This window comes from Perognathus longimembris, chromosome 1 (assembly GCF_023159225.1).
Source record: "Perognathus longimembris pacificus isolate PPM17 chromosome 1, ASM2315922v1, whole genome shotgun sequence".
In the NCBI taxonomy this organism is placed as follows: Eukaryota; Metazoa; Chordata; class Mammalia; order Rodentia; family Heteromyidae; genus Perognathus; species Perognathus longimembris.
The window spans coordinates 153665500-153692552 of record NC_063161.1 but is presented as its reverse complement, the minus strand read 5'-3'; the positions used below and the strand labels follow the sequence as shown (position 1 = coordinate 153692552).

General features: G+C 57.9%; 2 protein-coding genes across 5 annotated transcripts in view; one reads left to right on the top strand and one right to left on the bottom strand.

Moving 5' to 3' along the window:
* Psmb7 (proteasome 20S subunit beta 7) overlaps window positions 1–2258 on the top strand; it is a 55355-nt gene extending 53097 nt beyond the window's left edge. The window contains exons 7-8 of the mRNA XM_048342359.1: window positions 198–349; window positions 2028–2258. Coding sequence (XP_048198316.1) covers window positions 198–349; window positions 2028–2139 — 264 coding nt within the window. The 3' untranslated portion in view covers window positions 2140–2258. The remainder of the gene's footprint in view (window positions 1–197; window positions 350–2027) is intronic.
* Window positions 2259–3279: 1021 nt separating this feature from the next.
* Window positions 3280–27053, bottom strand: part of Nek6 (NIMA related kinase 6) — a 67209-nt gene continuing 43435 nt past the window's right edge. For 2 of the 4 annotated variants that reach the window (XM_048342338.1, XM_048342324.1), the window contains 6 exons: window positions 25105–25215; window positions 21678–21801; window positions 20871–20978; window positions 12173–12267; window positions 6769–6882; window positions 3280–4411 (listed from right to left, as the gene is read on the bottom strand). In XM_048342338.1, the coding sequence (XP_048198295.1) occupies window positions 4301–4411; window positions 6769–6882; window positions 12173–12267; window positions 20871–20978; window positions 21678–21801; window positions 25105–25215 (663 nt within the window). In that variant the 3' untranslated portion in view covers window positions 3280–4300. The remainder of the gene's footprint in view (window positions 4412–6768; window positions 6883–12172; window positions 12268–20870; window positions 20979–21677; window positions 21802–25104; window positions 25216–27053) is intronic. The other 2 variants (XM_048342348.1, XM_048342332.1) reach the window with 1 other exon arrangement.

The window sequence follows — 27053 nt, the reverse complement described above, 5'->3', positions numbered from 1 at the left end:
TAGGCCTCCCACTTAGCAGCTGAGGAACGTGAGGCAAGCCATTGATGTTCTTTGAGTTGTTTTCTCCCTCTAAAAATTGTGTGTTGAAAACACTGCAGGGCTCCTGGGAGACTGCGCTCCACCTGGGGGAGAAGGCACTGCGTGTGCTCTAGCTTGGCGTGGACCTTCTACATTCTGGCTGCCTTTCTCTTTCTCAGGAGGAGGAAGCCAAGAAGCTGGTGAGTGAGGCCATTGCCGCTGGCATCTTCAATGACTTGGGGTCTGGGAGCAACATTGATCTCTGCGTCATCAGCAAGAGCAAGCTGGACTTCCTCCGCCCATACTCCGTGCCCAACAAGAAAGGGACCAGGTGAGTGGGTGGCGATGGCATTCTCCAGTGTCCTGTAGCTCATGGCCACCCTTGGTATCTTCATGGCATCTGCACCTGGCTTTCTGGAGCCTTCCTGTGTTGAGGAAAGCCAGTGTTCCCCAAACAACCCTTGGAGGCCTTGCCTCTGTGACCCTGGGCTGCTATGGGGTGTGGAGGGGTAGTGGAAGGCAGCAAGTGTCAGTGGGAGAAGTGGATTGGGCCCTGGAGAGCCTCAGGCCATGAGTTGGGCTTGGAAGGTTCCAGTCTCCCCTGCCCTTCCTCTAGGGTGAAGTGTGAGTGGAATTGTGCATGGAGGTGTAGGTTTCAGAGCTGCCAGCCCACAGACCCATCCAAGATGCCTGGAAGGTTCTAAGCCAGTGGCCGGGCACCTGAGTGTTGGCCTTGGAGCTACTGGTGCTCCCCCTACTGTAAGGAGGTGTGTCTATGAGGTTGGGCTGAGGCCTGTGCACCCCATCCCAGCGGTGCAGATGGGCCTAGATTGGCGGTTAAGGTGCTGGTTGGCTTTCTGAACAGACCCGGTGGCTGGCGTGCACACAGGTGCATTTGTTCACATGGTTCCTTCAGGAGCCTGAGCAGCCTAGATGTGGCTCCTGAGCTGCACTCAGCAGTGTGAAGTGTACGCGTGTCCGTGGCCTCTGCTCAGCCCCCACTGTGGGTCCCCAGCTGTGGGTTGGGGAAGGAGCCGCCATTGGAGGCAGCCAGGTTGCGCTGCAGTTGCAGCGCTGTGGAGCCGGATGGCCCCGCGGGGCGGGGCGGGCCCAGGGAGGCCCCTGTGAGGTTGGGTTGCGGTGGCCACCCAGCCCCCAACCCCCTCAGGCCTTGGCCGGGAAGAAGCAGTGCCCGGGCACAGAGCCGTGCTGGGTGAACTGGCTGGGAGCTGGGAGGTAGCAAGCCTGGGGCTGCGGAGTTGGAAAGGGTGTGGCTCCCCGGGTCCCCCCTCACACAGCGGGGGCGCGGTGGAAAGGTTGCAGAGGGACGGTAAGCCCGTGTTCCACCATGGCTCCTGACTCTAGCCCGGAACGCAGACCGGTGTCTGCTTTCTCTGCTTCCCGCTCCCTCTTGAAGCCCGAGCTTCCACTTGAGCAGGTGATGATTCCCGGACCACAGGAGCGGTGGACCTAGCACAGCACCTCCACCCCCAAGCCGGGTCAACGGCGGTGCTGTCCAGCCGGGGCAGAGCCGATGGGCAGCGGGCGTGGTGGGTTCAGGCTGACTGTGGGTGCCCTCAGCGAAGCAGTGTTGGTTCTGTCCTGGGCGTCTGGTTATCTGCCCCCTGCAGGACGGGGAGCTCTGTGACTCTGTGTGGCATCAAGGGGGAACCAGTGTGGCTGTGGCTACTTCTGACTGTAGAGGAGGAAGCAGCAGCAGGACGCTTGCAGTTCAGAGTCTGCTTGTATGGCTAAAGGGAGCACTAGGAAGCGAGAACCCGATGACACGAGGCGGCAGGTCCTTGCCCTGCTCTGAGGTGGGGTGGAGACAGACTATCCACTGAGCACAGAGCCCCCCTGTCTCTCCCATAGTACCCCCCCCCCCAATCTTCAGCACTGGAAGCAGAGAAAGAGAACCTTCAGGAGGTGCTGCCCCGCCCCCTCCCCCCCAAGTCCTGCTGCCCGCCTGTACCATCCTAACTGGCTTTGTGTTCTTGCTCTCTCTCTAGGTTTGGCCGGTACAGGTGTGAGAAGGGGACCACTGCGGTCCTCACGGAAAGGGTCACCCCCTTGGACATTGAGGTGCTGGAGGAAACGGTCCAGACCATGGACACTTCCTGAGCAGGGCTGAGCTGGCTGCTTTATTCTGGAAGAGCGGGGGCGCTGAAGGCCCCCTCTGTTACCCAAGATATTCATTTGGCTACCGTTTGCTAAAAAGCTCAATAAAAAAATGAAGATCACAGAGGATGGCTGAGGCTTGGGGGGGCTGCGAAGGCCTGTCTATCATCTATATCTGTCTGTCTGTCTGGATCTATCTAATCTAGCTAATGATCTGTCCTATCTACCTGGCCCCCCTTTTGGACCCTGTCTTTCTGGAGAGCTGGTGGGTGGGAGGGTGTCGCCAGTGCCGCTTCCTCTGTGGGTCACTTGGATTCCTAAGTGAACGTTGATAATCTACCTGTGCCCACTGCTTTCCTCTGATCAGGGTGGCCTAGGAATGTGTCCCAACATGGTGACGAGTAGGGCACAGCCAAGTAGGAAGCTCAAAGAGAGGCTTCAGGCTGGGGCGCTCAGTGCTGCAGGGGTGTGCGGTGTGAAGATGGGTCCCCAGGCTGGCCACACTCAGTCCCAAGAAGGGCAGGTAGGCAGTTGGCTTGTCGTCCCTGGGAGGAGACTGGTCAGCTCCACTTGGACCTAATGTTTTGGGTCCTGCTTCACAGTAATGAGAGGTGTCATGCCACCTCTCAAGCCATGCCCCCGAAGCCCCTGTGATCAGGCAGCTGGTTCCAAGGGCAGGCAGCACTGGGCGCTGAGTGCCAGAAGCAGCCTAGGTGCAGGAATTGTGTTGTGCAGGAGACTGGCTTTTGGAGAACATTCTGGGGCCAGGGAGCATAAGGGAAGTACTGAGGGCAGCACCATGGCTAATGATCAGAATTCCTTCCACACTTAGAACAACTGGGCCTGACTGCTTAACCTCTACAAGCTCTGTGTGTGTGAGGTTTTGTATGAACCGGTTCAAGAGGAAACACGTGCTATGCTAAAGCCACCCTGGACCTGCTCCCATCTCGCAGGTACCTCGCCTGCCTCATCCCGGAAGTACCTCCTCTGCTCCAGCTTAATTCAGACACAGAAGAAACCCGTGCAGCACTGAGCTACCCCTAGAGACAGTGAAGGCCAGGGGAGGGTCCTGGGAAGGGCCGGGAAGATGACAGGGAGGACTGTGAGGATTAGTGTGCAAAAACGAAAATTCAAACTACTTCCTCCAGAATTCACATTTATAAATTAGTCTTCACAGTTACTCCTATTTGGGAACAAGACATGAACATATTTCGGCTTTCCTGCACATGATACAGTTAGACTTCTAATTCTTGCATGGTCCACGGACTCGAGCTTTCTGGATGGGTGACTGGCTGCTGTTTTTGGATCACCTGCAACCGGCTAGCTCACTTCTTTTATTTCTGATTCTATGGGCAGCCCTGAAGGCAGGAACCACTAGTCCCATTTTACAGGCTCAGAGAGGCTAGGAAACATGCCCAAGGTCTTGCTAGGAAGATAGATGCAAAACCAGAGTCTGTAGAGCAGCCTGAGGGCGAAGCCATTCGATTGTTTTTTGTAGACCATGCTTCCTTCCCATAAGGAATTAAGCTTAACACTGATCACGAAGTGAGCGGAGCCTCCTGGAAGGTGACAGATGCCTGGCATGAGGCAGGGCTTCAGAGGAACACTGCAAACCACTGTAGGCAGGACCTGTGGCTTTCAGCCACCATTTCCCTCCAAAAGCTCAACATCAGATACTAGATTCTTTCTCCTCATTGATGCTCGTCAAGTTACAGAACGCAGAAAAATATTAACAATTCCCTCATCTAGTTAGAAAATTATTTCCACTTTATCCCTTTACAATAGAGCAAATTTTAAGCACATAGCTTGATTGGAAAGATACTAAGAACTACAACTGAGCTTCAAGCTAACCATTTCCAAAGGCTCACACGCCAGTCACACTGGCTCCTGTCGGTGTGGACCTGGCCAGGTCTCGGGAAAGGATTCACATTACAGTCCAGACACGGGCTGCAGAGCCCGCCGCCCCTGCTGGCCAGCGGAGGCTCCTCGGCCCTTCAGAGAAAGGACTTGGCAGTTGAGCAGGGCCCCGCTGCTCTGCGTGCGGTGTGGCTGCCCAGGAGCCTGCTGGGGCCGCTGTGGGCTGTGCAGGCTCCCAGGTGCCTCTTCGGGGAGATCCTAAGGCTTGGCGGTGGCGGCTTGGATAAGGCACACAGCGTGTGCACATTCAGGCGCTGGATGCCCAGACGTGCATCTGCTTGGCAACCTGGTGCACGTAACCGATGTCGGGTCTCTGGTTGGGGTCAGGGTAGATGCACATACTGACCAGTTCTCGAAGCTGCAAGGGAGAGTAGTTTCTATTAATTGTTTGGATGAGTTGGACGGTACCTGGGTCTTGAACCTGGGGCCTTGTGCTTGCTAAGGCAGATGCTCTACCACTTGGGCCTCATCCCCCGACGCGTCTTGCTTTCTGTTTTTAATAGTGTATGGGATTTTGCGCCCCAGACCTGTGACCATGACCCTATACTTCCCGTGTGCCTGGCATTGACAGAAACGCGCCCTTCACACCCAATTGGTTGAGGGGGAGGTCTCACTTTTTGCCCGGGTTGACCTCAAACTTGGATCCTCCTGGCCCTTAGCCTCCTGGGTGGCTAGGATTATAGACAAGTACTGCATGCCTGGCTGGGCCCTGATAGTCTTTAAGAGCCTTTTGAGCACTTAGGTCTGCGTCGGTGCTTCTAGTACCCCAAGCACCTCAAAGACAGCTGTCCTGCTTGGAGGTGAAGAAGGACGTTAGAAGGCTGGGGGATGGGTATAGAGTCATGGCTCCTAAAGGGCAGCCAAGACCACCCCTAGGCCTGTGTGGCCCCAAAGGACATGCCCTGAGACCCTAAAAGCCCTTTAACCTGCAAATAGTTTTGAACTTTGAACTGTGCACGCCTTTAGGCAAATCTGTGTACTTGCTCCCTGTGCGCATGCGTGTCTGCTGTCATGCAGAGGCCTGTACCGGAGGATGGGCTTATTGATCATAATAGATGTATTAGCATGCAGCAGGCTGCAGGCTGCACACCCCCATGGCCGCCGCACTGTGCTCATGAAAGACGGCACTTTTAATTATACAGACACGAAGGCTTGGCCCGCCCGGGGTGGGGGAGGGGCGCTTGAGCCTCTGATCACCTCATGTTCTGATAGCCTGGGTGCCAATTATTTTAGTGGTAATTAAAATAATGACCTTAAGAATCCTGTGTCTTAACGTGTGACCGGGCTCACTGCAATGTTTCTCATTTAAATACCTGCTGCTGGAGGGCTGGCAGGCCTAGTGGGGCATGAGCCACAGACAAAGGGGGTTCCAGTGGGCTCAACAGCCAGTCTACTGCTCCTCAAGTTAGTGGAGGGGCCAAGCTCAGTTTCTAGGACAAGAAGGGCTGCTGTGCACAGGGCCCACCTCAGGGCCTCCCTCCAGCTTTCCCTGACCTTGCTTGGTGGGGACAGGGGACTCCCTGGCCCTGTGAACCCCGCGAAGCCCCCAAGCAGAGGACGAAGTAACTTGTAGCCTGCTTGGAGGCCCCTGCGGTCCAAGGTCCTTTCCAGACGGTACCTCCCCAAAGCACACCGTACTTGGGGAGCTGTGGCGGACGAAAGTCCCCAGGAACATCAGCTGGAGGTGCAGGCACCGCACAGCCGGGACTACAGACTAGAAAAATCTCCGAAATCAAAGAGAAAATGAAGATGATACACCAGCAAAAGCCGGGGGCCGTGCGCTGTGGCCCCAGCTGGCACGGCAGACGATATACCGAGGCTCCGCTGTGTTCACTTGAGCCCCAAAAGGAAGTTGCTGGGCTGCCCGGGGGGTGCCATTTGTGCTAAGCTCCGTGTTCCCAAGCCCCCGGCTTCTCGAGAGCGCAGAGCTCCAAAACGAAGTGAACAGAAACACAAGGCGAACGCGGCCGAGCTGGCTTGCGAAGCGGAAGTGGCTTTCCCTTAGCTGCCGGCGCTAGAGCATGAAGACGGGAGGCAGAAGCTGGGGGGCAGCCCCTGCACACGCCCCCAAGCCACACACCCCACCCCAACACGTGGGATAGCGTGGCTAGCAGCCACCGTGGGGGCCCTGGTGGGTTTGGCTCCTGAAGAGATGGGCCATGGACAAGCAGGATGGCGCCGGGTCGTGGGGGTGCCTCGCCATGTCCGCCCCAAGTAAGTTCCCCAGCCTCTGAGGACCTGGACCTCGGGCAAGCCTGAGTGTGGAGGAGGCCTGCCCAGGCCTCGGCCCCCTCCTCTGTGCCTTGGAAGTGCCAGATGATAGCCTAGGGTTTATCATTTCCTCCCATCATCCAGTGAGCCCGGCACAGGGTTCCACCCCACTGCAGATGAGGAACCTGAGCCTCGGGCAGTAATCGCTGAAGGAGGGTGGGGGAGCCTGTGTGCCCTGTGGCCCTGGAGCTGGGTTGCGGCTTTGTCTGCACAGCGGGAGATGTGAGGAAGGTGACCTTCACACGCGGTGAACTCACGGGCTCACGGCCGCCTCCTCCTGCCTCTGGCTGCGCTCCCTGGGACCTGGCGCCAGGTAGAGCCCAGCCCGGGCACCTGGATGGCGAGACACACTGGAGCCCTGAGCTGAGATCCGAACCGCCCGGCGCCGCCCCGAGCCGCCCGCCCATTCCCGGGGAACGGCACTGGCTCCCATCACCAACTCACCTTCTCAGAGTAGTGCTCGCCGGGGAGGGGCGGGTAGTCGCACTGCTCGATCTTCTGGCACAGGGAGAAGAGGTTCATCTTGTCTCCGTAGAAGGGGCTCTGGAGAGCGGCCATCTGCAAGGTGAGGGGACGAGGTCAGCCCGGAGGCCCAGGTGCTCTCCGGGGTGGGGTCGAGGTCCTTCGGCGGTCCTCAGGGGCCAGGGGTCCCGTGACCGCTCCTTCAAAGCACTTGAGCCTCGGCTCCCAAGGCCTGGCTGGGACATGAGGTGGGCAGGAAACGGGCTCCGCTCGTGAGGATCTGTGCCCGGGAGTGGCTGCTACTCGGCCAAGGGTGAGCCGGTGCCTCACGCCTGTAATCCCAGCCTCTCAAGAGGCTGAGATCTGAGGATTGTGGTTTGAAGTCAGCCCAGATAGGAAAGTCCCATGAGACTCCAATTAACTACCAAAATACTAGAAGTGGAGCTGTGGCCCAAGTGGTAGTGCTAGCCTTGGGCAAAGCAAAAGCTCAGGAACCACCCAGGCCATGAGTTCAAGCCCCAGGACCCACATTCCAGAGGCCCTAGTGGGAAGATGATGCCTAAAGCTATGTCTCTGGGAATTCACCCACCTAAGGCCCCTAAGGTTGCAGGAGAGGGTGGGCAGCACTTCCTGTTCTGCCTGCACCATGCTGTTCCTGTGGAGCTTCCGTCTGGAGTTGGAAGCCCCAGCGCAGGGGGGAGAAGCTGGCTCGCATCTCTGCTCTGCACCTGCTTTGTGTGTCTGCCCCTTGGTCTCCTGTTAGGCCTACAGGATGTGGTGCAGCTCAGCCTGGCGCACAGGGTATCACCACCGAGGGTGGTCACCCTCTCTGGTGAGGCCCAGAAGGAAGGTCATCCCTAAAGAGGGTGGGGATGGGTTCTCACTAAGTTGGGGGACTTCTGTGCCTTCTAGAGGCCCTTCTCTGCTACTGAGGACACTCGGGGGTCTCCAGAGGGGCCGGGGAGCAGCTCCCCAGGGCAGCCTAAGGGAATTCAAGTGGTTTCTTGTCACCCTGCTTACCAATCTTTCTACCAAATGACAGCAGTGCCTCTGTGAATGAAGCACCTGCCCGCACGTCCCCCGGGCTCTGACTCCTTCCCAGTGGCCAGGCTGCCAGGGGCTCTGCCCTCACTTGCTGGCCCGGCACTGGCACACATGAGGGCCCCTCTGCCCACCTCATGCGTGGGGAGCGTGGTGGCTGAAGTGCGCCTGCGTCAGCATCCTGGTCCACTGTGCATGGTCCAGTGCCAAGTGTAGGAGGTGCCCCTCAGAAGGGCCTAGGGCTGCCTTGGTCTGCAAATGGCTCTGACCCAGGCCCAGAAGTCTATTCGGGGCAGCACCTGTGGGCCCTGGCCCCCTGATGGAGCCTGAGCCCCTCGAGGCCTGGGCATGTGTCTGGAGGGTGAACCCTGAGCTGGCAGGAAGCCCCCCGGAAGCCTTGCCGTGCCTCGCAGGGGAGAGGGCAGGTCCTCGCCTGCCCTTTGTTCTGGGGTCTACACAGAGTGTGACCAGGGTGATGAATGAGTGAGTATCCGAAAGTTAAAACTAAGGATTAATCGAGCCATTTCAAAAGGCCATCTGCCTGGGAGGAGAGCCATGGCGGCGAGGGGAACCTGGCCCAGCGCGACCTCCCAGCCCTGGGCCTCACCCAGAGGCCCCGAGGGACATCCTGGGGACCGCCGGTGCTCAGGGTGGACGCATGCAGCGCGGGTCCCTCCGACCGGCACGGGCCGCCTGTCTCCGTGTGTGTGACCCGGGAGGTGACCCGGCTGAAAGCCTGTTGATTTGATTTCCACAAACTGGCTGACTGAGGTTCCAAAAGGGACCCTCAAGATTGGGGGTTGGCATGGAGCCTCCATATCTGTCCTGCCCTTCACAGACCCTTTCTCCACCTTCTCCTGCACCTTTCTCTGCATTACTTCAGAAAGCGCTGCTGCACGTGGCTGGCGCTCCCTTCTAGTGGGGTTTCTCCGTCCCCCCCCCCAACTACAGGTGCCGGGGGGCCGGCTGCAGGCTTGCACCCCTGATCCGAGCGGCGGGCTGGGAGGGGGCCTCTGGCGACAGTGAGCTTCGAATGATCTCATCGCCCAGGACACCCCGGCTGCTGGGCCTCTGATGGATTGGAGTGGAAGAGGAATCGCTTTTGGGGGCTGATGCTCGTTAGGACTGCCAAAGCCACGGCTCTCAGCACTGAGCCTCCTGCCAAACTTTTCCTGCCTGGGGTGATGAGGCTGACACAGATGAGGAAAGGAGGGCGGGTGGGCACCCGCCCCGCCGGCGGGGCTCCGGGAGACTGGTACGTGATGGGAGATGTCACAGGGGGAAGGGACCGGCCTCGGCCAGGGCAGTGACGGCAGCTGACTCTTGCCTGTCAGGGCCGCAGACACCCATCTCCTCGCCCAACATCTCCCCAGCGCGGCCTGGGGTGACGCACGACCCAGAGGCGACCTGCTACGCGGTCTGCAGCCCTGATCCCCAAGGGGGTGCGGGGCTCCCCGGCCAGGCCCCTGCCCTCGGCAGGGTCCGCCAGCCCGCTCGCTTGTTTGGTATCTGCTCTGATGGCGGCTGCGGGAGGAGGCCCCCCACAGGGAGGCCTGGCACCGGGTCAGCCGATTTCTTCAGCTTCGTGCTCCTCCATAAGTAAATAAAATCTGCGGGGCCCAGGCAGCGTGCTGGTAATGAAAACAAAGCGCCCGGCTTCCGCCACGGCCATGCCCAGGCATGTGTCCTGGCTCCCCAGCTCAGCCGCCCTCCCTGTGCTTCCCCCAAGTCAGAAGACATGGGGGGGGGCTCGGCGACAGCCCCCAAAAGACATCCCCAGCTGCACCCCAAGAGCTGGCGGAAGGCAAGCTTCCATTTAGGAGAGGGGAGGCTGTCACCATGAGCACCCCGGTATTGGGGGGGGGGAACAGGAAGCCAGGGGCTGGGGTGACAGAAGGCACGGCCAAGGGGCCCAGGCGCTCTGTCCGCTCCGGTGGCGAAGGCGAAGGCACAGAGGGGCCGGGAACCCCTGGGAGGACCCAGCCCTGGGGACGCCGGCCTCGGTCTGCAGGTGGCTCGAAGCTGAGCGCTTGGCGGCCCCCGTCACAGGGCCAGAGGCTGCCGCGGAGGTGCCCGGCCCTGGGCCGCCTCTGCCCGCAGGCCGGGTGGCCCGTGAGTCCCCCCCTCCGTCCCCCCCTGCTGGGATGGGCGGGGCCTGCCGGGCTCCTCAAGCCGGCGCTCCAGGGGGGCCCCGCGGGTGTGACTGTGGGGCGCTCTTGCCAATTACGGCGGATGCGCCAGATGCACCCCTCCCTGTCTGCCGGGAAACGGCATTTCTCCCTCCCCTGCTGGGCGGCGGGGGGCGGGGGGGGGGGGGAGGCCAGGGCTGAGCCTGGGAGAGGCTGGGGCTGGCCACGGGGGGCCTCCTTCGAGGGTTGGGAGGTCAGGCTCCCCGGGACGTGCTTGGCTCGTGGATGCCCCGTGCACCAGCAAGCCCCCCCGGGGCCTGCGCGGGGGGGGGGGGCCCTCTGCGGAGGGCGGGCGGCCTTTGGGTGCCGGGAGGAGGCGGGCCGGTGTGCACCAGCAGAGCCGCCGCGGATGGAAGGCTTGGCGCCGGGGCCACCTCGGCCCCGCGGGGGCTGCTGGACCGCACACCGCCCGCCCAGTCTGACTGCTCTGTTTATGTTCAGAGACTTTCAAGATTTGGGGGTGGGTGGGGGGGGGGTAGGCTTGGGAAAATACAAAACACAGAGCAGACAAAGGGAAGGCAAACTATCTGGCCCAGGGATGATATTCATGAAGAGAGACAAAGGGAAGGCTCTCCCTGTGGCTGGAGCTGCCCCGCAGAGAGGCTTCCCACTGGCCAAAGCAAAAAGGGAAACATGGCAAGCTGCAGGGGCCTCACCCCAGAAGTGGCAACCATGCGACCCAAGCTGGGTGAGGGGGGGGTGGGGCTCTGCTTTACCTGTGACTTCATCTGAGCTGGGTCCTCACCCACGGGGCAGACATGACCCCACTCCATAATGGGGCAACCGAGCCCGTGGGCTGGAGGCTGAGGCGTGGAACTGTGATGGGGGCTCATATGATCTAGCCAGGCTGGGGTTCTGGGCACTGCGTGTCTCTCCCATGGACACAGCGGTGGTGAGCTGTGCCTGTGCGCATGCCCACAACGTCCAAGTTGTCCCCTCTCCTCGCTTCCATGCGGGGGACAGACGGGTGTTGGGGATTTGGGAGGCGGGAACAGCTGGCTCTCCCTCTCAGGACCGGAAGCCCACGGGGAGGATCAGAACTCCCGCCTCAAACCCGGGGGCCACAGGCCCATGCCCAGTGCACAGGCTGTGTGCTGGTGGTTCACGCCTGTAATCCTAGCTACTCAGTAGGCTGAGATCTGAGGATCACAGTTCGAGGCCAGCCTGGGAAGGAAAGTCTGTGAGACTCTCATCTCCAATAAACTACTCAGAAAAAGCTGGAAGTGGAGCTGGGGCTCAAGTGGTAGAGTGCCAGTCCCGAGTGCAAAAGCTAAGGGACTGTGTCCAGGCCTTGAGTTCAAGTCCCATGACTGATGGAACAATGGCAACAACAACAACAAAAATCCTTGTTCAGATTGCCCTGGCCTGTGTCACCCGAGGGCCGCACGACTTCCGGCCTCCGGGAGTTGCCCACGCGCCTGTGCCCCAAGAACGTCATCTTCAGCTGAGCTTCTCTCCGTGCTGGCTTTGAGAGCCCCGTGCTAGGCGGAAGCTTCAGCCCTTTCGGAGCTGGCAGTTTCTGAGATAGGGTCTTCCTTCCTGCCCGGGTGTCACCGCGACTGTGATCCCATTTTCTACTTCCCACTGTGGCAGGGCCGATTCAGAATCTGTGAGCTGCCCAAGCTCAGCCTTCCAGGCAGCTAGGATGGCAGGTGTGCACGACCACACCCAGCCGGGGGTGGAGAACCGGGGGGTGGGAGGGGGGCTCGTGAACTGGGATCATTCTGACCATCGCCTCCCAAGTGGCTAGGATTACAGATGGAGTCACGGTCGCCAGTTCAGCCAGGCTTTCCAAAAATATTACCTTGGGCATGAACAAGGTGGTTTGTGCCCAAAAAACAAATTTGGTTCCAAGGAGACCCGTGTGCGAGGGGCAGCAATACGGGGCTCGAGGCCAAGCCTTGCTGCCTGGACAGCCGTCAGACCCTGTGTCACCAGCTCTGCGGGTGCCCCCCTGTCATTTCTGGTCCACTCCTCCCTAAAGCGTGGCAGCTCGAGGGTGAGGCGGCCCCGCCTGCCACCGTCAGCCATCCTGCGGTGTCCTGATGCCACGGGCAGGCAACACAGCCCTGGGGCCCCCGGAGTGGGTAGGGTGTTCCTGCTCACCCGTGTCCCAGACGCTCCTGTGAGACCACCCAAGTGCAGCCCCAGCTCACCTCGTACAGCAGGCAGCCCAGGGACCAGATGTCGGACTTGAAGTTGTAGCCATTCTCGTGGATCCTCTCCGGAGACATGTAGTATGGCGTCCCGACTGAAACACAGCAGGGGCAGGCCTCAGGCTCTGGTAGCCTTACCCTCACAGGGCCTGTCCCCACCTCTGGAGGCTGAGGCAGGTGACCAGAGTGGAGGCACGCAGGCTAGTGGGGCAGGAAACATACCTGGGGGGAGGGGGGGTTGTCCTAGGAATGGAAGTGGGCTTCCAGGACCCACCCAGATCTGAGAAGCAGCCTGGGGGCTGCTGGGAAATGGAAACAGTAGTCAGGGAATGGGAAGTTCAATGACAAAATGTCCCTGCAGGTCACTGAGTCAGAAGAGTCTGGGCCAGGCTCTCAGCAGCAAAAGAAAAAAGAAACCCACTGTCAACAATGACCACACTGTTCACACCTCACTTGTGTTCCCAAAGGCCCCATGAGGACGTGTCCTTCCTTGTACAGATGCAGAGACGGGCTCAGCAGATAAAGAAGCTCACATAAAAGCGGCAGGAAACAGGCGAGGTGGTGCATGCCTGTAATCCCAGCACTCAGGAGGTTGAGGCTGGAGGACTGCAAGTGTGAGGTCAGCATGGCCTCAAAAAAGACATGTTTCAAAAAAAACAAAACCAAAAGTAGCAGGAATAGGGTTCAACCTGAAACTGAGCCCCTAGAAACTGAGCACTTTACTTCCCTCTGTCACCAGCCCTGGTCTGGACTTCGGTACCAAAAAAAAAAAAAAAAAAAAAAAAAGTACTAGACATAAAAGGGAAGATTTCATTAAAACGAAGAACTTTTCAGTTCACCAAAGACACCAGGGTTGACAGGCTGAAAGACAACCACGTCGTGGGTACGGCCGTGGCAATACCGCCATGGCCTGACAGGTCGTGGGTGGTTTGGATGTGAAGTGTCCCCAAGGGCCACATGCTACAGGCTTAAGTTTCCAGCTGCTGGTGCTTTGGGAGGGGCGGGACCTAGTTGGAGGAAATAGCCATGGTGGGGGGTGGATGTGCTCCGGATTGGTCATTGCCCCTGGTCCTGCCTCTTTCTCATTTTCTGCTTCCTGGCCACCGTGAGGTGAGCAAGCTCTGCTCTGCCCTGCCCTCCCCCCTCAATGCTCTGCCTCTCACACCCATGGCGCCAAGTGACCAGAAGAAAACTTTCTCCTCTTTAAGTTGGTTTTTCTCAGGTATTATTTTGTCACCGTGGCAGAATGTTGGCTAACACACACAGAATACATTCGACTTGCATTTTTTTTGTGGTGTTGGGATCAAACCCAGGGTACTGCATGTATTAGCAAGTGTCCTACCACTGAGTGACATCCGCGCCTCCCAGGATATATTTGAGAACTTGTGTAAGTCAGCAAGTTAAAGCCACAGAAGCACACTCCCAAACAAGCCAAGGTCAGAGCCCAGTGAGGTGCAGCATGCACTACCTGAAGGGCCAAAGACAAAAGGACAAGCAGAGGGGCTAGAAAGGCCATGTGCACAGCAACAGGACTGCTCACGTGCAGAGAGGGGACGTGGAAGGACACAAGCACTTTGGGAAACAGCCCTGTGGCCAGATATCCCACTCTAGGTGACACCAGAGTGAGAAAGTGCTACGTTGAGGAACACAGATGGAATCCAGAATATGCAGAAACCACTGGACACTGGGGGCTCATTCCTGTCATCCTAGCTACCCAGCAGGCTGTGATCTGAGGATTGGAGTTCAGAGCTAGCCTGGGAAGGAAAGCCCATAAGAACCAGAAAACTGGAAATGGAGCTGTGACTCAAAGTAGTTTCATACTAGTCTTGAGCGAAAGAGCTCAAGGGCAGGGCCTGGGCCCTGAGTTCAAGCCCTATGACCAACCGAAAAAAAAATGTGCTAAAGTAAATGTCAGTAGAGAGCAGAGTGGATAAAATGATAAACAATAATCTATTCACACAATAGAATAGTATACAGCAACACACAAGAACCAACCTCAGTTAATATACAGTCAAATAGGTCCATCTTGTAGATGTAATGTTGGGTGAAAAAAGCCAGGTACAAGAGAGCATGAACTATTTGATTCTATTTATATGAAGTTCAAGAACACACAAAAAAAGTGCCAGGTGCTGGTGGCTCAGGCCTATAATCCTAGCTACTTAGAAGGCTGAATCTGAGGATCACAGTTGGAAGCTAACCAGAGAAGGAAAATTGGAGACTCTTATCTCCAATTAAACAGCAAAAAGGCAAAAGTGGAGCTAAGGCTCCAGTGGTAGAGTGCCAGCCTTGAACACAAAAAGCTTGGGGACAGTACCCAGGTCCTGAGTTCAAGTCCCAGGACTGGGACAAACAGAAAAAAAAACACACACAGGAAAAAGTAGTCTACGCAAGTAAGGACCAGGAAAGGGCTCCAGGGAGCTTTACTGTATGTACATCATACCTCAATTAAAGTAAAAAAGAGAACCGGAGAGGATGGGGGCTTTGCTGCCTCTCCGTGGGGACCCTCAGGACGGCGGGGGGGGGGGTCCCCGCAGGCTTGTCTCCACAGCACCCTGGAAGCGCTGAGATTCTGCATCCGCCCATTCAGAGGATGATAGGCAGGCGGCTCTGCTGAAGCCACTCTCACTAGTCTGGGGACCCCACGCTACGTGACAGCTGCGGTGTCACCTGGGTAGGAGGTGTGGCTGGTACCACCTGGGAAGGCAGGTCCGGCACCATAGAGCACCCCAACCCTGGCAGAAGCACGGGGACCAGGCTTCAGGTTTTTGCCAGCAAGCACAGGAGGAGTGGCTCGCAATTTTTATCAAGGAAGGGAGTTTTCCCAACTACCATTCAGTGATCCTATTATTTAAAACAAAGAGAGTTTCATACCAGAAAAAAAAAAAAAAGAAAGAAAGAAAACCCATAATGTCAGAATCTCGGCAGTCCCTCCCGTGGATATACGCTCTCACTTGGTGAACGCATTAGGGTGTTCTTGTAAGGGGGCCAGAGCTTGCCCTAGCCCTGCATGGGAGAGGGAACAGTTGCAAAAGGTAATATCTAATGCAATCTGGAATTTTCTTCCAAGATGCTAGATGGGCATGGTGACTTATGCTTGTAATACCAACTATTGAGGAGGTAGAGACTGGGAGTGTTGGGGTTCAGCTTTGGCCTTGAGAGGGAAGGGCAGAGGAGAGCGCTCCCGAGACGCCGCCCTTCCCCCAGCCCTGGGGGAAGGCAGAAGCAGGCCACAATTCTCTGGGTCCGGAACCAGAAGAACTGGCTTTGCAACCAGCCCCCCCAACTTTCTCGCCAGCCCATGTGCTCCCCATCTTCGAGGGCTTTGCCCATGGGGTGGTGCTATGCAGGTGACGTTAGCCCATGAGGGGGTCTTATGACAAGCTCACCAGCCTATGGCCAGCTCCTGGTCTATCACCCCTTTTCTCGTCACCCCTACTATATCAACTGTTAGCCACTCCCTTATTAAATCAGATTTGCTCTTGAAGCGTCTCGTGACCCGTCTGCGCCTGGCTTCCTTTGTGGGTAAGGGGGGAGGACAAGGGATCTCGTACGGCCGCGTGCACCTGAGGTCTTTCCTGAGCCCCCCACTCCACTCTGGCCTTACCTGCGGGTCGGGTGACCAGGGGAGAGGGTGAGAAAGGGAGCGATTAGAGTAGAGCCTGACCCCCCCGTGCCAGGGGAGGCGACCTGAGCCCGGCATGGGAGGACTGGAGGATTATGGTTTTTTTGTTTTGTTTTGTTTTGGACCAGTCTGGGCAAAACAAAAAACATCTACTCCCCCCCACCCCCCGCATGCCATCTCAACATCAACAAAAAGCCGAGTGTGGTGTTATCCTAGCCAGGTAAGACGCCTAAGTAGGAGGCTTGTGCCAGGCTAGCCTGGGCATAAGCGTGACACCCTATGGTGTGAGTCCCTGGGTGACAGAGTGTCTGCTTAGCAAGTGTGAGGCCCTGAGTTCAAACCCCAGTACCTCAAAAGGAAAAAACAACAACACTCAGACCCCAGTCTCCAGGATGGGGCTGCTCAGTAAACATCTAAAGAACACAAACCAAAGGAACTTCTGAGCCAAGCCTGCGGGGGCGGGGGGGGGGATGTGGGGGCTGAGTCCCACCCCCCCACCCCCATCCTGCCCCTCTTCCTGGTGAGCAGCTTCGTCCCAGAGTTAGGTCATGCACAACTTGGATTTCTACCAACTGCCACCAGGCCAGCCAGCGTGGTGGAGCACAACACACGCCTTGCCTGGCTTTTAAAGATGAAAGGACAAACTTCAAAGAGGCCAGGGCCCACACTGGGCCCCGGGAGGACCCGTCCCCAGCCCCAGGGGAGCGGAGACTCTAGGGAGGCCTGGGAGGAGCTGGCAGGAGTGGGGAGTGGCCTGTGTGGGGAGCTCTGTCCCCCTGGGGCCTGTGTGCGCATGAGCACACGGCGGGCCGGGGCTCTGTGCGCAGGAGGGGGGCCTACGCCACCCTGGCCTCCCGTCCTTACCTAGAACTTGGATTTCAAACCCGGAATATCAGAGAACCAAACCTCAAAGGGGGATTGTGATTAAAGAGCCAGCTTCTCCTGTCAAAACAAACTTGGCGGTGTACTGAAATGCTCGTGGGGTTTGAGACGCGTTCATTAGATAGGAAGGAGTCACATTTCACGCGGAGGAGAGGCTGGGGTCTGCACGCGGGCCCTTCCCCGGCTGCGGGATGGGAAATCCACGCCGCCAGGTGGCTGGGCATGCCGCCAGTTGACCGCGCCAGCTGCTCCCTCCCTGGGCCTCGGCCTGCTCCTGGCCCCATCATCCCCACAGAGCCCCCTTGCCCTCAGCAGCCTTGCTTCTCCCTCTCAGCACCTGGTGCGAATGGACAAATGAATGAGCTGAACTTTGAACTCTAGCCCAGAGGCTGCCTTGTTTGCAGACCCCTGAAAACCCTCCTCTCTCCCTGGGGCCCCTGCCACCGCCCAGTCGCTCACAGACACTGGCTCCTGGCTCCTCCTCATGTGTGATCGGGCATTGTTTTCTCCACCCCTCCTCTGGGTACCCACAACTCAAGCCCATGCTGAGGGCTGCTGTCCAGGGAAGGCCACGTGAGCATAGGACGACAGTGGGCTGCCTGCCGGGGGACCACACGGGTAGCTTTCCTCCTGTCTCTGGAGTGCTGGGATTGCAGGTATGTGCCACTGTCCAGCTGTGTTGTGGTGGTCCTGGGACTTTAGCTCAGGGCCTGGGTGCTGTTTCTGACCCTTTTTTTTTTTTTTTTTGCTCAAGGCTAACACTCTACCACCTGAGCTACAGCTCCGCTTTTGGCTTTTTTTTGTGTGTGGCTAATTGGAGATAAAAGTCTCACAGACTGCCCAGTGCTGATGGCTCAACACTTATAATCTTAGCTACTCGGGAAGCTGAGATCTGAGAGTCATGGTTTGAAGCCAGCCCAGGTAGGAAAGTCTGTGAGAACTCCTATCTCCATTAAACTTTTTTGTTTTTAAAGCTAGAAATGGAGCTATGGCTCAAGTGGTTGAGGGTAGCCTTGAGCAAAAGCAGCTCAGGGACAGTAGTGCTCAGGCCCTGATTTCAAGCCCCAGGACTGGCCCCCCCCCAAAAAAAAAATTCTCATAGACTTTTCCTAGACAGGCTAGCTTCGAACCATCAGCCTCCTGAGTAGCCAGGATTACAGACGGGTGCCAGGCTTCATGTAATCTTCAAGCCAGTACTGAGGCTTGAACTCAAGAGTCTTGAGCTCTTGCTCATTATTTAGATAATAAACCATACAAAATTGATTTTTGCTCAGCTTCTTTTTCCCTGCATACTGTTGGCACTCTACCACTTGTGCCACACCTCCAGCCCTCAAGTAATTTCTTAAAACCTCATCTTTTTGGTGACTTGTCTGCTAAGTGAGTTCTGTGACTTTGGAACACAAATCCAGGCAACTCTGGGTGGGGGCAGGTGGCCCTGGACATTGGATGACTCTGGGTTTCTTGGGGGTGCGCATGAGAGTTATGTGATCTAGCCCTTCCTGGAAAGCAGAGCGTAGCTTGGGGATTGGTCTCTACCTGTACCCTCACCAGACCACCGGCTCTGTGTCTGTCCCTCTGCCCCTTTGCCCCCCACCCAGCCTGGGCTGGAAGGGGCTCAGGGGCTGAGACAGAAGGACTCCTTAGTTGTGGCCATGCCCAGCTCTGAGAAGGCCAGTGTGCCCTGCCTGCTTGTACCTGGTGGGGGTCCCTCTGACTGGCCTTGCTCCCCCGGAGGTTGTGCGGGTCGTCCCCAGCCCTGTGCTGGCCCGCGACACCCCGTCACCACCACCGAGCAGCCGGCCCACATCCTTGCTTGCTCCAGCCCCGCCATTTGTCTTGCAGCTGCTGCTGTAGCTCGGAGCAAGACACTTGCTTGTAGCTTGTGAGCTGTGTAGAGGCAAATCTTTCATTTTTCTTTCATTATGCCGGCGTGTACTGTCACTTAATTTTTATGTATGCAATCCTTCCTGACAAATATGATCTGCTGCCTGGTAATTCGTCTGACGCTCATTCTGTTCCGAGCTCTAATTACGGCTCCTATTCCTGACACTGAGGCAGCCGCTCTGCCACCGCTGGGTACCGCACCTGTCAGCCCAACCATGGCACTGACTAATGCCCTTTCATGCCAGCCTCGCATTCGAAGATACAGAGGCAGGAAGGGGTGGAGAGGGGAGGGGCCGGGAGGAGAGGAGAGCACATTTGCATAAGCCTAGCTCCCAGGTCAGCAGCCTTAGGAAATGAGGCGGTTGCCAGGGCAACGAGGCCACAATCCCCTCAGTGTCTCCACATAGTAGGTGTGCATGAGAGATGGTGGATGTATAATTCACACCACACTCAGTGCGAAGGGGCCCCTGCATCCTTCCTGAGTCACAGTGCAATGGCAACTCGTCGGAGCTCTTGGTCAGCTTGGTCAGCTGTTGGCAGAAACTGGCTGTAAGGCAGGGGTCTCTCCCTTGGGTCTCTGGGGTCTCGGGGCCTTTGAGCCCTGGGCTTCTGCTCTGTCCTGTTGGGGCCTGTGGGCATGCAGAGCGGGGCCCTGGCTTCTGGGAGCTTGCCTAGCAAGCAGGGCCTCGCAGATGCCCCGTGCCAGCCTGGACGGGTGTCTCCTGCAGTGGGGGCCAAGCCCCAGGAGGCCTCCTGCCACCCATCATGCAGCAGGGTGGGTGCTCAGAGGCCTCAGGAAGTGCCTGGCTCGTGAGGGCAGCCTCTTCCCAAGTTCCAATTCCTTCTCATTAATATAATAAGTGCACCAGTCCGAGTGGATCAAATCACACTGGCGGCGGAGGCCGGAGCTGCCGTTCCCGGTGATGCGATTCTAACTGGCTGTGACGGAGGAGAGTGCCACTGTCCTCCCCTCCGCTCCTCCCCAGCCTGATCGCTGTGCCAGGAGGCAGGCCTGGGATCTCCTGACAGCTTCCAGACAGGGGCAGGGGTGCAAGGCTTCGTCTCCAGTACCACTGAAAACTCCCCAACCCCCAGCTACACAGCAAATAGTCTCCAACCAGCCAACTCCGTTCTTCACAGGAGAAATCAATGTCTGAGAGGCGTGGGAAGGATGGGTTCTCTCCAGAGCAGAGAGCCAGAGGCTGCGTCCCCGGATGAGGACTGCAATGTTGCTCTTGTTATTATGGTGATGGGACTTGGACTCACGGCCTGGCAATGTCCTTTAGCTTTTTCACTCCCAGAGGGCGCTCTACCCCTTGAGCCACAGCTCCACTCCTGGTTTTCAGGTAGTTAACTGGAGGTACAAAACTCACAGACTTGGCTTTGAACTGTGATCCTCAGATCTCAGCCTCCTGAGTAGCGAGGATTACAAGTGTGAGCCACTGACACCTGGCTTCAATGTTATTTTTTGAGACCCCCCCCCTCCCACAACTCTGGTTTTCTAGAAGCATGGGTGCAAGTGGAGAGACCTGTGTTCAAGTCCTGACTGTGACGGATGTCATGTGACCCCAGACTCCAGCTCCCTGCATTTCAGACTCCCGTCTGAGGAAAAGAAGGGGCCTGTGGGCTCCAAATCTAGAGCAGGCGTGACGAGAGCCATCTCAACCCCCAAAAGGAGCCTACAGGTCAGGGGTACCCGGGATGGGGTGGGGCCATGTGCTCATTCGTTTCCCTGTAGCGTGTAATGAATGCTGAGGCGCACATACAGTGTCATTCTATAGGGAAGTGTGGGGATAGCACCCCCTTCCTCCTGAGGCTCCTGTGCCCCCCCACCCCCACCGCCTGCCACAGGCATCCAGCTGTTGGGATGGAAAACTATGAGCAGAGGCCAGCCACACTGCCTACAGCCCCCACAGCCCCGCACAGGGCGCACCACCCACAGACCGCACAGGGCACAGCAGCCTCTCCTGGGAGCGACCTGTGGCTGCCTCCCTTCCCCCGCCCCCCCCCACCACTGGAGCAGGGTCTCTTCTAAAACAATAGGACATTTCGGGGGGAATGGGTGTGGCTCAGCGTTGGAGGGTCTCTCCAGCAAGCACAAGGACCTGATCCTTCTCCAGGACACACACACGCACACACACACACACGCACACACACACGCACACACACACACAGCATTTTCCCACAGGAGCTGAGCACCTGAGGCGCATGCGGCACCGTAGCGCAGCGGGGAGTAGCAGCGGGCTGGCGCGCGCGCGCACGCACGCACACACGCACGCACGCACGCACGCACGCACGCACGCGCCTTACCTAGCGAGTGGGCTGCTGTGGTCTCGGAGCTGAAGAAGCGGCCCAGACCGAGGTCTCCGAGCTTCACGATGCCCGTGGCCGTGATGAACACGTTGGCAGGCTTGATGTCTGCAGAGGAAGGAGGATGGGGCTGGCGTGGGGAAAGGAGGCCTGGGCAGGGGCTGGAGGCAGCGGGAGGCCCGGGGCTGGCCAGCGGGGAGGGCCTTTCAGGAGCCGGGCAGGCCCAGCTCAGGGGCTGTTCACGCACACAGCCAACTCCTACGAAGACGTCAAGGCCTATGGGGAAGTTTCCTTCCCGGGAGGCGTCCGGCTCGGCCTCCCACTGGCCGCCGGGCCTCAGGAAACGTGCCATCTCCCCTTGGGCCGCTTTTGCTTCGTTTGTAAACTGGGTCTTCACAGGAGGGCCAGGATTTTGTGTCTGTTTCCTCCTGTGTAGGTGTGTGCCCTGTGCCTAGCAGAGGGCGGAGGAAGGCTGCTGTCATGTGCCCACAACACAGGCGGAGCAGAACAGGTGGAGGCCATGCCCGGAGGCTGGGAGCCAGCTACCCAGCAACTTCCTTCCTGCATCTGGGTCCCGGGCCTCTGGCTCTCACCTCCTCTGCATGGCCAGATCCGGAGACTCAAGCAAACTCCCCTTCCCTGGCAGGGCTGGCCGCAGCACCGGAAATGGCCACATCTGGGCCACCGGGGCTGGTGTTGGGGACAGGGCACTGGGCGGGGAGCGGGGAAGCTCCCCAAAGTCTCTGAAACCCGTGCTGAGTGCAGCCCCATGGGGAGTCGTGTGTGTGTGTGTGTGTGTGCGCTCACCACTGCAGGCCCTACCTCTGTGCATGACCCTGCGGGAGTGCATGTGCTCCACGGCGCTGCACAGCTGGACGAAGTATTTCCACACCGTCCTCTCGGGGATGAGCCGCTTCTGCTTCTTGAAGTACTGTGGGGAGACAGACGACAGGCCGTGTGAGCCGGGGCTGGGGTGCACCCCTGTGATCTCCCCGGGGTGAGGGCCACCTGCCATTAACACAGAGCTAGGAGTGCAGTATTCACACTAGCATCTGCCCACGTGGGGGCCCCCCATGAAAGGGCCCTGCTGATCCCCACCCCACCCCCAAAGGACAGCTCCCCGCAGGCCTAGGCCCAGGAGGAAGGGCTCTGGATACGCCCCTTTGCCTGGAAAACTATTTAAAATGCTCTAGGAAAGAAAAGACAGAGATAAATGAAAGAAGCAAATTCCCCAGGGCCATGCTGAGGGAGCTGTGACAGAACATTCTGGAAGGATTATGCAGACTGTGTCTTAGTTTGGTTATCACCCAAAGGAGCGGCCGCAGAGCAAAGGAGCCGGGTCCCAGCTCCATGCCAGGCCCTCTGACTGGCACATCCCAGCCCCCTCCCCACTTGCAGTGGTGCCCAGAGCTTTTGATGGGACCCACGCACCGAGAGGGTGAGGACCAGGCCCAGGGTGGACCAGCAGGAGCTGGGAGCTGGGTGTGCAAGGCCGGGCAGCTTACAGCGGGCAGCGCCTGGCCTCAAAGGGACACCCCTGGGGGCTCTTCCCAGGCCCCCTCTAGCAGCAGGGCCCTGCAGGGAAGGCATCCTAGGCTGTCCACAGAGACCCCTGCCCAGGGGCCCCCCCAGGCCTGAGGTGGGCCGGGCTGGGGGATTATTTACGCTGCGATGTTACCCAGCCCTCATTATGGTGTTTACGCAGGACACACTCGGCCGGGAGCGGTGATTTTCTAAATGTCACATCCTATAAGCGCCAACTGACATTTAGTGCGAAGGCGCAGAGTCTCTGGTGGGTTCTGGGCCGGCGGCAGCAGCTCTGGGCTTCACCATCCCCCGTAAATAACACGAGCACCAAGCACTGAGCACCAAGCACCCTGGCTAGCTGCTTCCCAAGGCTGGAGACCCCGAGAGCACAGACCGCCACTCACAGCCAGCGGCCTCTCAGCCGGCGGGGACAGCCATGGTGTGGGGACAGTTGGGGTTCTGGAAAGGTCCAGTTCCCCTGGTAACTCAGAGGCAGCTGGATGGGAAGGGCTGAGGAACTGAGCTCCAAGCACCCAGCTCTGTACCAGATGCCTTACAGATTAGGAAACTGAGGCACAAGCAAGAGGGCAGGGAGGCTGGTAGGGAAGATAGAGGTGGGCTGTTTACCGCCCTGCTCCAGCCTGAGGGAGCCAGTGATTGGCTGTGGTGTCAGGGCCAGCATGGAGGTGGACAGGGCTCAGGGCAGGGAGGCCTGGCCCAGGCCCCCAGAGCCACATTCTGCAGGAGAGCCACCAGGGCTAAGGGTCAGAAGGGACACAAGAGGGGTCTTTTGTCCCCCTGCCTCCTCCTTCCCCCACTCTGCCCCCACTCTCTTCTCTGCATCTGTTTTCTGGAACACGAGGCTGACTCGGTTCATCTTAGGAAGCTCCTCAGACCCCAGGGCCAGACCGTGGGTCCGCAGCCAGAGGCCCTGCCTGAGCCAAGGTCCCCGCCGCCCTGGGGCTCTCACTGGACCGAAGCGGGGCTCCATCTCCACCTCTTGCCCAGCGGCTCCTGATCTGCACTACCCACCTGCCATTTCCTCCAGACCATTTCCACAGGCCCTGAACTCGGCCTCTGTCCTCCTCCTCCTCTTCTTCTTCCTCCTCCTCCTCCTCCTCCTCCTCCTCCTCCTCCTCCTCCTCCTCTTCCCTTTTTCCTTCTTTGTCTCTTTGTGCTGGTACTGGAGCTTAAACTCAGGACTTGGGTTCTATCCTTTAGCTTTTTCTGCTCAAGGAGGGCACTCTACCATTTCAACTACAGCTCTGCTTCTGGCCTTTCATTTCTGGCCTGTTCATTGGAGATGAGAGTCTCACAGACTTTCTACCCAGGCTGGCTTTGAACCACAGTCCTCAGATCTCAGCCTCCTGAGTAGCTGGGATTACAGGTGTGGGGGGTCATGGCTGCCCCTCTGCCTTCCTGATGGGATTCTGGCTCCCTGAGGGGAGCACCTGCCCTGGCGGCCGCCCCGGGTTCAGCATGGGGCTGGCTGGCAGTGGTAGGGGTGTGTGTGTACGTTCAGGTCGGGCACACGTGAAGGAGACACTAGTGAAGGGGCTCAGACGTGATATAGCGCTCTGCGCCACCAGGGATCCGCGCGGAGATTAACATCCCTGTGAACGCATCAATATGTCAACGGAAATATAAAAGCAGGTGATAACAGCGCGAGGAATGCCACTTCCCAGCCACGCTGTATTCCTAGGGGCCAAATTTCAGAAGAGCAAGTGCCGAACAATCGCTCTGTCCCCGGTGCCTGCAGGGAAGGCAGAATCCACGTGTGCCCCGTTTCCAAGCGTGGCTGGGTGGGGACAGGCAGACTGGGATCAAGAGGAGGAAGAGGGGGAGGGGGAGGGGGAGGGGGAGGGGGAGGAGGAGGAGGGGGAGGAGGAGGAGAAGGTCGGGGCCCAGCAGGGGCCCAGCCAGCAGGGCTGTGAGGGTGGTGAGGGAGGAGTGAACTGTGGGGGCGACAGGCGTGGGCTCTTCCTCTGGGAAGCTGGCTGCCTTTGGTAGGAGGCTAAACCTCGCTGAGCTTTGCTGAGGAGTGTGCTTGGCACGGTTGTGGCGGCCGGCAGGGGCTCTGTTAACGGAGAGGCAGTGGTCCCTGTTGCTGGACTCGGGGTGGACCTGCTCCAGGAGCCTAGGGAGAGGTGAGGCGGTCCTGACAGCGTGTGCACAGCAGGGTCCAGATCTGTACCGAGTCACCACATGAACGCGAAGGTTCTCCAGGCCCCAGGACTGGGAGGACGTCTGGGGGTGGTGGCAACTGAGCTGTTCCAGTCCAGGAGTCTCACCTTCTGGCTTTCCCCAGGCAACGCTCTGAACCATTCTGAGCTTAGAATTAGATGTTTGTCCAGAGTGTGACCTCCAGGGGGCGCTGCTCCTTCCGCATGGCACACACGGGCCCATGTGGCTGGGATGCACTGGGGTGGTGTGAGTGGCCCTCAGGGGTGCTTTCTACCCACGGTGGCCCTGGCCTGGTCCCCAACCTGGTCCCTGGTCAGCCGGGGCATCCCTTGGCCTTGCTTTGTGTACAATGCACTCTTGGCCTGGTGGGAAGATGAAGTTTTCTTGGATGGCATCTGAGAAAACCCACTCCAGGCGGGGCTGGAGCCAGAGAGGAGAGAAGAGGATGGGGGTGGGTGGGGGGGGGGGAGGGAAGAGGAGGAGAGACCGCACCACACGCTTGGCCTCCTCTGCACGCCCTGACCTTGATCATCTGCGAGAGGTCGCCCGCATCGGCCAGCTCCAGAACAATGTTCAGCTCGTCATCCTCGATGAATGAGTCCAAGTACTTGATGATGTTCGGGTGGTTCAGTTGCTGCGCCCAGGGAGAGAGGGGGAGCGGGGAAGGTTCGCACAGGAACACATGGCCAGCCTGGTGCCTGTCCCGCTCACCTGAGAGCATGGGGCCCTGCGTTTGCTGGGAAGCTAGGTGCTCCAGGGGGACAGGCCTGCCTGCACCCAGGGTCAGGGAAAGGCCTGGGCGGAGTTGAGAAATCCACTTCGCACCTTCGGGTCTCAGTTTCTCCTCGGTAAAATGGGCACCCGGGTACTGGCGGGGGCGGAATTGAACCCAGTGCCTCATCCCAGCTAAGCAAGCTCTCCGTCTACAGTATTTGGAAATGGGTGACCATATCTGTGAAGTAGGACTCAAAGACCGCTTGTACTCCCTGTCACCCCCAAACCCCTTAAGGGCAGGATTAGACCCCAGCACCCTGTCCCTGTGCTCAGCCGGCAGAGGATACTCAAGAGCACTTCCTCCCCGTTCTCTCTCCACTTCTCACTCGGGGCTGGGCCCCTGCCCTGGCCTTGGCACCATGGCCCATGTTAACTGTGTGGAGGCGCTCAGCCAGGACAGTGGCCCACTGGCTGGACATCTGTTCCCAAGGTAGAGAGGAAACCCTGACCACTGCATAGAGAGGAGTTGTTGGCAGTTGGGTGCAGCAATGCACACTTGCAATTCCAGCACTCAGCAGCTAAGGCAAGAGTGTGAGGCCTGTCTCAAACCAACAAATAAACAGACTCAGTACCTGCCCAGCACGGTAGGCCATCCGCCAGCTGATAGCAAGGCTGACTGGCACACCGAATGTTTTACAAAAGGCCTAGAAGTCTGTGGAGCGGAAGCGCACACGGACGCCGCATGCCCAACCTCTGTCTCACTGGATCCCGGCACGAGGGGAGTCTGTACAGATATCACCTCCAGATATCGAGACCACCCTTCACCGGTGGCCGAGAGGCCCGGGAGCCCGTTCACACCCACTGCCTCATCCTCAGCTTCACGCTGGAGCAAGCCACACTTCTCACCAGGTTCTCTCCTTTTACACTGATTTGTAAGAACATGTATGGGTATTGTGAAGCCTCTCAGGTGATGCGCCTCTAGTATGTTGTCCTATCATTTTTCTATGGTGGCTGTGACAAGCATACTTGTAACTGATATTTTTCTTTTATGGTTAATGTTTTGTGGATCTGAAGACTGACCCCCTTCCGCTTATTTTCAGGCTATAAAGCTGTCCCCCAGGTTTAGCTCTAGCTTTTACATTTAGTCCGCGATGCTTTTCATACTAGTCCTGGTGTGGGGAGTGAGGCAGGGGTCAAGGCCCACCCTTTCCACTGGAATATACAGTTTTCCTGGAACCCTGGCTAGGAAATCCTTTGCCCCAAAGGACACCTGTTTTCTCTTCTGTGTGGAAGCTAGATTTAGCATATCAGCTTATAAGCAAATACATTAGGTGGTATGTATGCAGGTGTATACAGATGTTTTAACTGAAGTATGGTAGATTCAAGGAAGAACTCAAATAGTATAATTCCTTAGAAGGACAAAGTCAAAGTTCAGTAAAGTAAACACCAGGAAGCGGGTGTTGGAAAGGGGTGATGAATGAAAGGAAGAGAGGGAGAAAATGTAGTCAAGAGTCCAATACATATCCTATAAAATTAAGAAGAGTGTGAAGGGGGTGGGTAGAGGAAGGCTGGGGGTGAATGAAGAAAGGGGTGACATTGGTCATTATATATGTATGTGTGTGTATGTATATATATATATATGAACATATATATTTATTTATACACATACACATACACATATACTTGTTGGTCATGGGCTTGAACTCTGGGCCTGGGCGCTGTCTTGAGCTCTTCAGCTCTACCACTTGAGCCGCAGAG